Source organism: Rhipicephalus microplus, chromosome 6 (genome assembly GCF_043290135.1).
Source record: "Rhipicephalus microplus isolate Deutch F79 chromosome 6, USDA_Rmic, whole genome shotgun sequence".
NCBI lineage: Eukaryota > Metazoa > Arthropoda > Arachnida > Ixodida > Ixodidae > Rhipicephalus > Rhipicephalus microplus.
Window position 1 is genome coordinate 41,430,273 of NC_134705.1, and position 14,359 is coordinate 41,444,631.

Sequence of the window (14,359 nt, forward strand, 5' to 3'; positions counted from 1 at the left end):
ATCCCTACCGTAGACTAGGAAGAAGGGAGTTTGGCGAACCGTGTCTTGGTACCCGGTGTTGTAACAGAATACAATATAAGGGAGGACATCGGCTCATTTTTCTCCCCCAGCAGTAGTCATGGCAATCATCTTTTTGATTGTTTTATTGGCTCTTTCGCACAATCCGTTTGCTGCGGGTTGATATGTGGTAGTGGCAGCATGTCTGATGCCCCGATGTTTGAGGTATGCTTCAGTGGAGCGTGCCATCATTTGAGTACTGCGGTCCGTGATGATTGTGGCTGTACATCCGTACTTTAAGATGATCCTTCGTTCGACAAACTTCTGGACGGTTGCGGCCTCTATGTCCCGGAGTCGTTTTGCCTTCACGAACTTTGCGAAGTAATCAATGGCTACACTGATGTACTTGTAACCTGTTGAAGTTTTGAATGGCCCTATTATGTCCATCCCAACTGTAAGAAATGAGCTGTGGACTTCTATTGGCTGTAATAGACCGTAAGACGTCGATGTCAACATCTTCATCCTCTGACAAAAGTCACAGTAACGCACGTACCATCTGACATCTGCATAGAGCTTCGGCCAGTAATACTTGGACCTAAGGGCATCGAATGTTCGCCTGATGCCCATGTGGCCACCGTTATCGTCCTTCATGCATTTCAAGGAGTGCCTCAACTTGTTGTTGTGCAGGAAGGCAGAGGAGAAATTGACTGCTGACTGGGCCTTAGTCTCTTTTGTACAACATGTCGTTATGCGTGATAAACTTCTTTTGCATGCGTTTCTGTTGCTTTTTCGTGCCCAGCACACTCCTAAGCATGTCCAGGACTTTAGCGCAAAATGCATCCTGATGCTGCTCCCCACCCTTGTTGTCACATAATCGCGGTGATGAATATTATACTGCAAGAATTGGTTCAGCATCATCAACAATGGGCGGATTCCTGGAAAGACAATCTGGTGCGCTGTGCAGAATTCGTGATTTATAGATGACATCAAAGTCAAATTCCTGCAGAATTAGTGACCAATGAAGAAGGCATTAATTTCCTTCCTTGTAGCGCAAGACCGAGCACAGTGCATGGTGGTCGCTGACAACTTGAAATTTTCGGCCAATCAGGTATGGTTGTAGCTCTTCTAATGCCCATTTTACTGCAAGAGCTTCCAGTTCTGTCGAAGAATAATTAAACTCTGCGCCTTTGAGAGATCGACTCAAGTGTAGCACTGGACAATATCGTCGCTCTTCGTCCTCTTGCAGCAATAGACTTGCCAAGCCGAGCTGAGATGCATCTGTGTGTACTTGGACACTAATTTGTGGTTTTTCGGAGAACAGCTGAAGGACAGGTGGATGTCTCAAATGCCACTTGCTGATCTTCTTTTCAAGAAAAACTAGCGTTTTTCTTTAGGAGTGATTGAAGAGGTGCTGCGATAACGCTGTAATTCAGGATAAACTTCCTGAGGTACGATGCGAGCTCGATGAATGATTGTAGTTTCTGTATATTTCGAGGAGGCCAAAAGCCTGAACCACTGCCAGTTTCGATGGGTCGGGAGAAACACTTCTGTGACTTGAGCTTCAAGGCTGCTATTTTGAACCTTGTAAATATATTCTGAAGGTGCGAAACGTGTTTTTCAAATGTCCCGCTAAAGACTATGCAGTCATTCGTATACACAAGGGCATTGTCGTATTTAATACCCTCAATCATCGTATCCACGGCTCGCTCACATGTGAATGGGGCACCTTTAAGGCCAAATGGCATCCGGAAGAATTCGTAAAGACTCGACGGCGTGACGAAGGAAGTTTTCTGTATGTCATCGGATGCATGGCAATCTGATAAAATCCAGACACCAAGTCCATAACAGAAAAGTACTTGCTTCCGGTGAGTGCCTGCAGTGCATCTTCAATTCTTGGGAAAGGGTACACAATGTTCTCAGTGACGGCGTTCAGACGTCGATAATCAACACACATGTGCGTCGTCCCGTCTTTCTTTGCTACAAGGACAAGGGGTGACACCCAAAAACTCCGAGAAGGTCGCACTATATTGGCATCAATGAAGTCCCTGATTATACTTTTGACGGGATCACGCTGTGCGGGTGAGAACCTGCGAGGACGTTGCGATATTGGCTTTTCGTTTCCTGTTGGAATGCAATGTCGCTCAATTGTGCAGGAGCTTACATCTGTACTTGACTGTGCAAAGCAAACCGAATGTTGCACCTACAAATCCTTCACAACCTGCAGCTCATTGGAAGATAACATTGTTCCAATGGTAAAGCTGATGTCTCCTATTGCAATTGAACAGTGCTGCGGATCGATGACTGTATGAGCTGGTGGCGCATCAAGGTCTACAGGAGAAGGAAGGCATGAAATTTGGAGGGTCTGTTGGCAGTCCTCTTGAGAAAGCTCAATTTTCTCAATTCTGCTTGCTTCTTCAGTGAGGCCAATTGTCGTCTGATAAGGAAGCAAGACGGCTTGAGAAAAGCAGTTTGTGATCAAGACCTTCGTTGTATTTTCTGATTCAGCTGTTACCATGGGCTCCACTATGACTGAATAGCGGTTGTACAAGAGCTTTGGACGGTGATAACCATTAAATGATTTTCATCTTCCGACATGCGATGCCAGGCCATAGGAACGAACTTTCGCGATAAAGCTGGCAGTGGTTGCTTCCTAACCAGGTAGACCTTGTAGTCTTTGGGGGACCGATACCGTGAAGCTCTCCGAGCCCCAGTTGATGACAACTCTTGAAGCCCGCAAGAAGTCACCGCCTAGCAGTATTCCTTCGTGAGGTGACTGGGGAACAACAATAAAGTCATGCTGCAGTGTTTGGTCGTCCACTGTCACCACAGCACTGACTTGACCTAAATTTTGTAGCTGATGGTTGCTTGCTCCTACCAAACGTAGGGACGAAGGCCTTATGCTTAATTCGATTTTGTCAACTATTGGTGCCATAATCAAGCTTTTGACAGCTCCAGAATCCAAGATGGCTTTAATCGTTTGTCCATTGATGGCGACAGGAACAGAAAAAGTAAGAGCTTCAGAGACACATGACACCTGCTCAATTACTGGCGACTGCTCCCGGGCATCGGCATCGCCAGCTGTTCGTTTCCCCGCTGTTGTGAGTTGGAAGACTCGAAATCTTCCTACTACTTCAAGAATTCTGCAGTTAGCGGTAGACGACACTGCATGACAAAATGGCCACTTCTGGAACAGTTCAAGCACAGTTTACAAACTCTCAAGGCATTTCCTCGCAACCTTTCAAAAACGTGCATTGCGAAATGAGTTGATTGCCACGGCGGTGATGCCTTCGCTTTCGTAGCCCCTTTCACCTTTCTCTCAGTTACTACATCATCTGAGGAACCGCTAGACTCTATGCTGTCCGCGCGTTGACGATAATGCATAAAGTTGCGAGGTGAATGCTTTGCCATAACACGGCGTTCGGCGGATGGCGTTGTTAATGGCGTTACGCGTTCTTCGGCAGTCAAAATTTGAATGCTTTCCTCCGAATCCCTGATCTGGTCAAAGCGCAGAAAAGAGCTTATCATATCGTCTAGCTGCTCAAATGTTTTATCAAAAAAGTGCTTCTTTGCCTTGGGTGACAGAGTAGCCATGATAACTTGGCACTTTTACTGAAAAATAGTACACGTAAAAAGTCCTTATTTCACTTATTCTAGTAAAGTGATTCATAAAATTTTTTATTATACAATAAAATATTGACATTTAAACTAGATAACTGCATTTGTCATACTTCGAAAAAAATTTGGGCAAAAATTCATGCAGATCCGAGCACTAGAAGTGCCCGAAAAAGGAGGGGCACATTGGAAAAAATGGCTAAATTTGTGTTTTGAGAAAAACAAGTTTTAAAGTTAAAATTGAGTTTTTATTTGTGAAAGATATTATTAAATCAGATTAAATTTGCCCACCAAAAAGAACAATTCTTCTTGTAGTGGCCACTGCGACTAAAATACGCCAGCACCATGAGTTTGTCCCTCTAGGTGTTTTCGAGCTGACTCCTCGCAGACATTTCGCTCACAGACGGGGGTCATGAAACACTTGCCAAACTTCCGCTCCATCTGGCAGAGCCTTGTGCCAACTGAAAGCTAGCAAGAAGTTTGACAGGAGTGCGAAATCCAAACTAAGTCGAGCGTCATGGCATTTCGCAGCCATGTTGGTGCCACATATCGTCTTACATAATGGCAATGTCGTCCCTGCTAAGTTCTCTCACTGCGAGCTCTTTTGACTTCTCGAAATCGGCGCTGACATCATCCATTGCCGCATCACAAACTTTCCGGCTGACGAGTGTGAATGACTTTGATGCATTGGCTTTTGTAAGCCAACAACTGCCCGAAATCGGACCAGCTGTTTGTAGCCTATTCCTACAGAGCGCGCCGCACAACGACTTTCACTTGCGAGCAATGCCTTTTTTCATTCATAAGGGAGATAATTACCCGAGAAAAGCATTGTTCAGCTGCGCTGCTCGACAAGACATGGACCCCGCAAATAGGTTTCACAGCACATACACGTGCGGCGGCCAATGTCGGTCCCCGATTCGTACTATATGATAAGCCAGTCGCGGTGCTCGAAAAACGCGCAGAAGAGTGATTCTTTTTAATATTTCTTGCGCTGCATCAGTGAGAGAAACTGTTGTTATTTGAAGAGTGAGGCTCGACTCATGCGATCAACACTGGCTAGCGGTGGCGCATTATCGGCGGCAAGGTGCTCGAAGACTGCACACTTTCGACCTTTTAACAGGTACCTTGTGCTCTTTAGATGAAATTTTAAAGCATTTTCAGTTAAGTCTCGACCTGTATTATTTTTTCATAACAGTAGATGTACTAATCTTATGAAAACAGGCGAAAATAAAAAATCGGTGATTTTGAAAAAAACTTGCGTTTTTCGACCCCCATCTCCCCTTAAACGATTTACTTTCTTGCGTTTCCTGCAATATTAACCTTTTTGCAGATGATTGTGTAACCTTTAGAGAAATAACTTGTGACAATGATATCATCATCATCATCATCAGCCTGACTACGTCCACTGCAGGATAAAGGCCTCTCCCATGTTCTGCCAGTTAACCCGGTCCTGTGCTTGCTGCTGCCAATTTATACCCGCAAACTCCTTAATCTCATCTGCCCACCTAACCTTCTGTCTCCCCCTAACCCGCTTCCCTTCTCTGGGAATCCAGTCAGTTACCCTTAATGACCAGCGGTTATCCTGTCTACGCGCTACATGCCCTGCCCATGTCCATTTCTTCTTCTTGATTTCAGCTATGATATCCTTAACCCCCGTTTGTTCCCTAATCCACTCTGCTCTCTTCTTGTCTCTTAAGGTTACACCTACCATTTTTCTTTCCATTGCTCGCTGCGTCGTCCTCAATTTAAGCTGAACCCTCTTTGTAAGTCTCCAGGTTTCTGCTCCACAGCTAAGTACCGGCAAGATACAGCTCTTATTTATCTTCTTCTTGAGGGATAGTGGCAATTTACCTGTCATAATTTGAGAGTGCTTGCCGAACGTGCTCCACCCCATTCTTATTCTTCTAGTTACTTCAATCTCGTGGTTCGGCTCTGCGGTTATTACCTGCCCTAAGTAGACATAGTCTTTTACAACTTCAAGTGCACTATTACCTATCTCGAAGCGCTGCTCCTTGCCGAGGTTGTTGTACATTACTTTCGTTTTCTGCAGATTAATTTTAAGACCCACCTTTCTGCTCTCCTTGTCTAACTCCGTAATCATGAGTTGCAATTCGTCCCCCGAGTTACTCAGCAATGCAATGTCATCGGCGAAGCGCAGGTTACTAAGGTATTCTCCATTGACTCTTATCCCTAACTGTTCCCATTCTAGGCTTCTGAAAACCTCCTGTAAGCACGCGGTAAATAGCATTGGGGAAATCGTGTCCCCCTGCCTTACACCCTTCTTGATTGGTATTCTGTTGCTTTCTTTATGAAGCACTATGGTAGCAGTTGATCCCCTGTAGATTTCTTCCAGAATGTTTATATATACTTCATCTACGCCCTGATTCCGCAGTGTTTGCATGACGGCTGATATTTCTACTGAATCAAACGCCTTCTCGTAATCTATGAAGGCTATGTATAGTGGTTGGTTATACTCTGAGCATTTCTCTATTACCTGATTGATAGTATGAATGTGGTCAATTGTTGAGTAGCCTGTTCGAAATCCTGCTTGTTCCTTTGGTTGATTGAATTCTAATGTTTTCTTTACTCTGTTAGCAATTACCTTTGTAAATAGCTTGTATACTACAGAGAGCAAGCTGATCGGCCTGTAATTTTTCAAGTCCTTGTCATCTCCTTTCTTATGTATTAAGATGATGTTAGCGTTCTTCCAAGACTCTGGTACTCTTCCCATCAGGAGACACCTCGTAAACAGGGTGGCTAGTTTTTCGAACACAATCTGTCCTCCATCTTTCAGCAGATCTGATGTTACCTGATCCTCACCAGCAGCTTTGCCCCTTTGCATGCTCTCCAAAGCTTTTCTGACTTCTTCTATCATTACTGGTGGGGTGTAATCTGGGTTACTGCTAGTTCTTATAGTATTAAGGTCGTGGTTGTCTCGGCTACTGTACAGATCTCTGTAAAACTCCTCCGCTATTTTAACTATCCTATCCTTATTGGTAGTTATTTTGCCTTCTTTGTCCCTTAGTGCATACATCCGACTTTTGCCTATCCCAAGTTTCCTCTTCAATGCTTTGACACTTCCTCCGTTTTTCAGAGCGTGTTCAATTCTCTCCATGTTATACCTTCTTACATCGCATACCTTACCTCTATTACCGTATTTACTCGATTCTACCGCGCCCTCGATTGTAACGCGCACCCGATTTCCACCGCGAAAAAAAAAAAAAAACGTAAGACATCAATTGCAACGCGCACCCATTTTTCTCGCCGGCCCGCACGATCACACCACTCGAAAAAACTACTCCTTTCGGGAGCGTATTCTATTTAAATATGAGGTACGGGCGAAGCTTGTGCCCATCTGACGTGTAACAGAGCTTTCCGTCACGGTAGTTTTACCGTGGACCGATGTCAGCACGCGAACTTGCTTCGCCCCCTTCTTCTCGACGGTTGTGGTGCCAGGCAAGTCGAAGTAAAAAGGCGTCTGATGGGCATTCCCGATTTGCCCAAGCAGGCAGCCGTTGTTGCGCTGCAAGTTTAGGACGAACCTCTGAAAACTGTGAAGCTTTTCATCGTACTCCTCCGCAAAACTTTTCGCATATGCATGTTCCCCTTCGGAGGGAAAAGCCTTTCCTCTAAATAAAGTTAGTTAGCCAGCACCTGCTCGCTTTAAACTGGCTCTGCATTAGACCTTTTTCCAAGACTAATTGCATAGCCCGCACTTCGAGCAGTTCTGTCGTCACGGGCCGCTGTGCCGCTCGCTGCTCAAGCACATACTTGCCGAGCAGCTCTTTAATTTGCGGAAACCGACCCTGCTGTGGTCCACTGAAGCCTTTGCGTGAAGCTTTGCTGTCGAGAATCTTCTGCTTTTGTTTCCGCCGGTCCCGCACGCACGTTTCGGGAACTCCGAACGACCGCGATGCGGCCCGATTTCCGTCCGTTTCTGCACACGCCATAACTTTTCTTTTAAAAGCGGCATCGTGGTGCTATCGAGTTTGTGGAGTCGGCCCTTCCACGCCGTCGATGCTAATGCACTACTAGATGACGAACTCCTCAGCACACGTACGAAGTGCCGCACATGGGAAACACATAGGCAGAAATGGCCGACGCGCTATGCCGACGCACGTAGGGGGCGGCCATTTTGGATTTGCCGATGGCAATAGATTGACCGTAATTTTTTTGTTCGTACTCGATTCTAACGCGCATGCAATTTATAAACTTGCTTAACCGGAAAAAAAGTGCGCGTTAGATTCGAGTAATTACGGTAATCAACTTCGAAAGCTCTGCCAGTTCTATTTTGTCTGTTGTACTTGACACTTTCATGATTTGACGCTTCTTAATTAGTTTCTTCGTTTCCTGGGAAAGCTTGCCAGTGTCCTGTCTAACTACCCTGCCTCCAACTTCCACTGCACACTCCGTAATGATACTCGTAAGATTATCATTCATTGTATCTACGCTAAGGTTGGTTTCCTCACTAAGAGCCGAGTACCTGTTCTGCAGCGACACTCTGAATTCCTGTACTTTCCCTCTCAGTGCTAGCTGATTGATTGGCTTCTTGCGTATCAGTTTTTGTCGTTCCTTCTTCAAGTCTAGGCGAATTCGAGACCGTACCATTCTATGGTCACTGCATCGTACCTTGCCAATCACTTCCACATCCTGCACGATTCCAGGGTGTGCACTCATTATAAAGTCTATTTCGTTTTTATTTTCGCCGTTAGGGCTCCTCCATGTCCACTTGTGGTTTTCTCGTTTTCGGTAGAAGGTATTCAAGATCCGCAAATTATTGCGTTCTGCGAATTCTACTAGTAGCTCTCCTCTGGCGTTTCTAGTGCCGATGCCATAATCTCCTACTGCCTGGTCTCCAGCCTGCTTCTTCCCTACCTTTGCATTAAAGTCGCCCATCACTATAGTACACTGTGTTTTTACCTTACTCTTTGCCGATTCCACGTCTTCATAGAAGCTTTAAACTGAAGCGTCATCATGGCTGGATGTAGGCGCGTAAGCCTGTACTACCTTCATCTTGTATCTTTTATTCAGTTTAATTACGATACCTACCACTCTTTCATTAATGCTGTAGTATTCCTCTTGTTGCCAGCTATGTTTCTGTGAATTAGAAACCCCACTCCCAGTTCTCTTCTGTCCGCCAAGCCCCTGTAGCAAAGGACGTGCCCATTCTGTAGCACCGTATAGGCCTCATCTGTCCTCCTAACCTTACTGAGCCCTATTATATCCCATTTAACACCCTCTAGCTCCTCGAATAGTACAGCTAGACTTCCCTCACTAGATAAGGTTCTAGCGTTAAACGTTGCCAAGTTCAGGTTCCAATGGCGGCCTGTAGTCCAGAGATTCTTAGCACCCTCTGCTGCGTTGCAGATCTGACCGCCGCCATGGTCAGTTGCTTCGCAGCTGCTGGGGACTGAGGGCCGTGAGTTATTTGACGTAAGCATTTGGGAGGTAGTGGCCAGATACTGCACCAGGGTGGCCAATCCTTCTCTGGTGAGGGAGTGCGTTCTCGGCGGTGTTTGCCGGTGAGGCCGCACCCCAGGCCTCATAATGCAGTTCCATCAACACGCGGATTTTTTTTTTTTTAATCCGGTTGGGAACTGCGCGGTACCGGGATTTGAACCACGGACCTCTTGCATGCGAGGCGGATGCTCTAACCACTACGCCATCGCTGCACCCTCCGACAATGATATAACCCTCCTTCAATGTGACCTAAACGCAGTCTCTTTATGGTGCAAGGAGTGGCCAATAGAATTAAACATAACTAAATGTTAATTTATGCGAGTAACAATATCGAAAACAATTCAACCTGCTTGCAGACTCAATAGTGGACCACGAGAACCTGTGTCATCGTACAAATATCTTGGCGTGCATATAACGTCAAACTTAACCTGGAATGATCATGTCTCACACATTATGAATAAAACAAGTAGCATGCTTGGTTACATTTGTCGAAATTTTTCAAGATCCCCTTCTTCCTTAAAGCTTCTCTTATACAAAACACTAATCAGATGTAAACTTGAATATGCTGCATCAGTATGGTATACTTTTCATGAAAATTTCTCACACGCACTAGAAATGATTCAGAACAACTCTATTCGTTTTATTCGCTCTCAGTACTGTCACACTGCCAGTATAACAGCAATGAGAAGTGAGCCTAATTTACTGACTCTCACATCTCAACGTAAAACACATCGTCTAGTTCTTTTTCACAAGCTTTAGCATCATCCACATTTGCATAACGAACTAATCAGTCCTTCGTGGTGTGTTTCCAATATACTCTAGTTCTTTTTCACAAGCTTTAGCATCATCCACATTTGCATAACGGACTAATCAGTCCTTCGCTGTGTGTTTCCAATATACTAGACCATATATATATATAGTCAGAATTCCACTATGTAGAACTCACGCATTTTTAAATTCATTTCCACCATGTAGATCAAAATAATGGAATTGCTTTTCTGCACTAAATAAAAATTAGTGACTGATTTATTTAAGCGTGCTTTGCCAGTGACATCATAGTTTTTTTTTTTTCATTTAATCTTCATGGTGTAAATGCTATGTGTCATTTTGAATGACTTATTGCCATATTTCACTCTTCACTGCTTCTTTGCTTTACTATTATTTTTTTTCCTTTGTGGTCCTCCGCCAGTCGCCGTTGTATTATTTTTTTGGGTTACTTATTGTGTTATTTATACTAATAATTTTTACATATTGTGCAAATTTATTCTCTTATTATATTACTGGAACACTTCTTTTGTAAATGTAACCACTCCCCTTTGTAATGTCTATTGATACTGAGGGCAAATAATTAAATGAATACACTAATAACGCGTGGTTACACGCATTGAGCGGCGCTGTCACTTACTAGCATATTCGCTTATTTCGTGACATACGCACGCTTTACGAGATAGTTGGTGCGGCGAGGTTGCTTGGCTCCTGCGTCGCGCTCATGAAAACGGTCAAGGGCGATGTGGCTGTGAACAGCGGTTCGGCACACCTTTGTTGTCTGTTAAAAGCTTGCAGCGCACTTGGGGATGGTATGCCAACGGTGCAGCTGACCAGATACAGAAGCAGACGTACAAAAAGTCAATGCAGTAATATGCTAATTCATGTCGCGTAACTCATTCATGCCGCTCGAAGCATTTCAAGGGCAGCGTACAAGTCAACATCAGTGTCTCGTTTCAACCTCATGTTGAGCATAAGCCTGTCATTCATGCGCTTGCGGTAACCTGCCTTCAGCGACATAATCACACCTTGGTTTAGTGGCTGTATTTTTGCTGTGCAGTTGGCAGGGTGGAACAACAGCTCAATGTTATGGAGCGGGGCAGCGGTGTGGTGGACGGTGCAGTTATCTAAAACAAGGCACACCTTGCGGTTCGCCTTTGCCAGCTTCTCGTCCTATTCCAAAAGCCATTTTGCATTTTGCATCCAGGCTTTGCAATTCGACGTGTACTTGACTGGAAGCTGCTTCTTCCCCTTAAAACAGCGGGGGGGAGGGGGTGCTTTTGCCAATTATGAAAATTGGCAGCTTCTCAGAACCAGTCATATTGGCACGAAGTAGCGCAGTGATCCGCAGCTTACTTTGTTTGCCGCCATGGCACGGCTCACCTCTGAGGGCTAAAGTCTTGTGCGGCAACATCTTGAAAAAGTGAGCGGTTTAGTCCGCATTAAATATGTCCTCCACGCTGTATTTTTCTAGCAACCGCACGATGTTATCTTTCGCCCACTTTGTAGCCTCTGATTCGTCGACAGATTGTGATTCGCCGCAGACGACTCTCCCGAAGATGCCATGGCGCTCCTTGAAACGTCGGAGCCAAGGCGAACTTGTAACGAAGTTTTGATAGCCCATGATGCAGGTGAAGTCCCTTGCTTTTGTTTGCAGCATGACACCGCTCACTGGCAAATGCACGGCCTGCATGTCCAAAAACCACTTAAAAACAGCCCTTTCGACTGCTTCAAAGGCAGCAGTCCTCATCCTTTTAATGTTTCCGTTCACGGCACGCGCCGCCGTGTCGATGATGAACTCCTGCTTGCTCAAGATCATGGACAGTGTACTTGTCGACACGTCAAAGTGTCTTTGTTCCCGCCTCAACGGCTTTTATCATAGCCACATTTTGATCTAGCGTTATACGCTTTCGTTTCTCACCTGGGGCATTCATGTTTCTGGAATTACGAGCACAGCATGATAAAGATGGGGCTGAAGCACAAAAGAAAAAAACATGCACGCAAAAATAATGTGGCTAACGTCCGCGAGTGACAACACTTGCAGTGGTTGCAGGCAGGCGAGCCGCGGCCTTGCCTACTGAGGATAAGTGGGGAAGTTGGGAATGGGCTCGCGGGTGCAGAGAGAAAGAGATTAGAGTGGAAAGGGTACTCTACACTGGAGCCTGTCAGGGAGCACAACTTAGCGCAGTAAAGAAGGGGAGAAGAAGAGTATAAAGAAGACACAAAAGAAAGAAACGAAAAGGGCAAGACGTTCGCGGAGTTGTGGAGTCATCGGCTGTCGGCGGTAGCAGAGCGGTGCACACGCAACGCCCGTGCAACACCCTCTTCTCCAGAAACAGCATGTGCTTGGCGTGCCTCAGCTTTTTCCGCATTGCTGGAGAATGCGTGGGGGGAGTTTTGAACTGCTGCAGTTGTCGCGTTGCGCACCATCTCGAGTTCTCATTTTGCAGTCGTGAAGTCGGCTCAGAATTTGATTTCCTAACAAGATTTGTTCGTCATATCTCATAACCGGCAAATTTTACCTCGTTAAAATGATGCCTTGAATACATTGGTTTCTATGGGGACTTTCAAGGGGAATTAAGATTTGCTCGTTATATTCATTATTTCATTATAACCTATTTTGCTATAACGAGGTTTAACTATGTTCAGTTTATTGGAAGACTTGTATTTAGTATTCTTTCTGTACAACTTACCTGTTTCTGTATTCATTAACTTACGATCTGTGCTATTTGAATTATAATGTATCACCCCCGTCACATAATGTTCCAAATGGGATCCCGTGATGTACTTGAATAAATAAATACATAATATGGCATCCCCTCGGTAGTGACGACACGGTTGCCCACATAGGAAAAGAAAAAGAAAGCAAGGCTGAACATCCTCGGGGGCCCCACCTTGCGTGCACTGTGAAGCCATGCACGCGCACACAGCATGGGAAACGAAGAGTGACCGACACGGATACCGCGAAAAAGTAATAGGTAAAGCCCCCTCTATATGCAGCGTGCTCCCACATATGTGACACTAACTAAAAGCGTGACGATGCCAGCGCAAAAGTAGTTCTCTTTTTTGTTTGGAAGGGGGGAGGGCGCATTCGTCCATAGCTGCCGCGCCATTTCGTGGGGCTCAGGCTGCCTGCCCGCGCTGTGCACACCCGCGTGCAGTAATGAGCTCTCACTTTAGCCTAGAAGTTGCTGCTGCCACTTCATCAGCGGTGGGGCACCTGCGGAAGGTGCATGCTCGTACCAAAATGACAAAATTCGGGGTAAAATTTCGAGATTGTTCGTTGGAAAAGTTTGTTATATCAAGGATATCTGCCGCTGTTACTTTGTTACATAAAGGTCGCAAATACATGTGCATTTTTAGAGTAACAGTGGGGAATAGAAAAACTTCGTTATATAGAGGAATTGATTCCAGGTTTAACCAGGTTTAACTGTATATGCTCATTTGTTTTACGTTGTTTTCGGGTGCCACGGTGTCTACAATATAATGAATTTCCAACACACTCAAACTTTCTGCGATCTGTCGTTTTTCAGTATATGATAGATAAGTTTGAAGGGCCCCATGTAGTATCTGGTTGATTTTTGTTTTACTATATAACTGAATCACATGTGTAGTGGTGAGATCGTTCAAAACATTCTTTTCTTTTGAAGAGGTACTGTTCTGCCTAAGGGGAGAGGAACACAACACAGTGTGGTGTCCTCTTTGTTGTCCGTGTTTGATTTGTGCTCCGCAACTGTGTCAATATTACTGTTATCATGCTGAGTAATGTTGGAAACATTTAATCCTACATACGTTTAAATGGATGGGCACATATTTTTTTATCAATTAATTGATTTGAGAAGCAGCTGTGGTGATGTGTTGTGACACTGATGCATGTTTTACCTTTCTCCTTCTGTGTCACCAAAGGCCTGACGATGGAGGAGCGTGACCTGCTGGAGTCAGCGTTTCGGGAAGGCACCATCCGTGCCCTGGTGGCCACCACGACTCTTTCCTCCGGAGTGAATCTTCCGGCTCGGCGGGTCATTATCCGGTCGGCCAACTTCCAGGGGCGACCCATCGATTCCCTCTCCTACCACCAGATGGTGGGGCGAGCGGGGCGCATGGGTCTCGACACACAGGGTAAGTCCGCTGAAATGCCTGTGCTTGCATGCCACTGCAGGCGCCCTGGAACAAAATATTACACCAGCACGGAACGCATGCACAGTACATTCAAAGCATAAGCTAATGGTGGCGGCCCCTTAAGGTCCCGCCGAAAACTGTTTGAGAATGCTTATCACATACACCTAGTAGGCTTGTGCGAATATTTCAATGCTTCGAATATTTGAACGAAGAGTAGAGTATTCAAATTCGCTTCGATTTGAATTTAAACTATAAAAAATTCTGATTCCAAAGGAATTAATGTATATTAAACCGCAAGTAGGTAACTGCTTGTAAAGGTGGCTTCACTTCAGTGTAGGTGTGCTAAGCCGTGAAAATATTTTTACAGGGGAAATCTGCCCTGCCAAGAAGCTCCACTTCAAACTTA

The 14,359-nt window shown here is 45.2% G+C and overlaps 1 protein-coding gene across 1 annotated transcript in view; it reads left to right on the forward strand.

Annotated features, from left to right (window-relative positions):
• Window positions 1-14,359, forward strand: part of LOC119168700 (DNA polymerase theta-like) — a 323,110-nt gene that overhangs the window by 68,731 nt on the left and 240,020 nt on the right. The window contains exon 10 of the mRNA XM_075867640.1: window positions 13,741-13,953. Within this exon, the coding sequence (XP_075723755.1) occupies window positions 13,741-13,953 (213 nt within the window). The remainder of the gene's footprint in view (window positions 1-13,740; window positions 13,954-14,359) is intronic.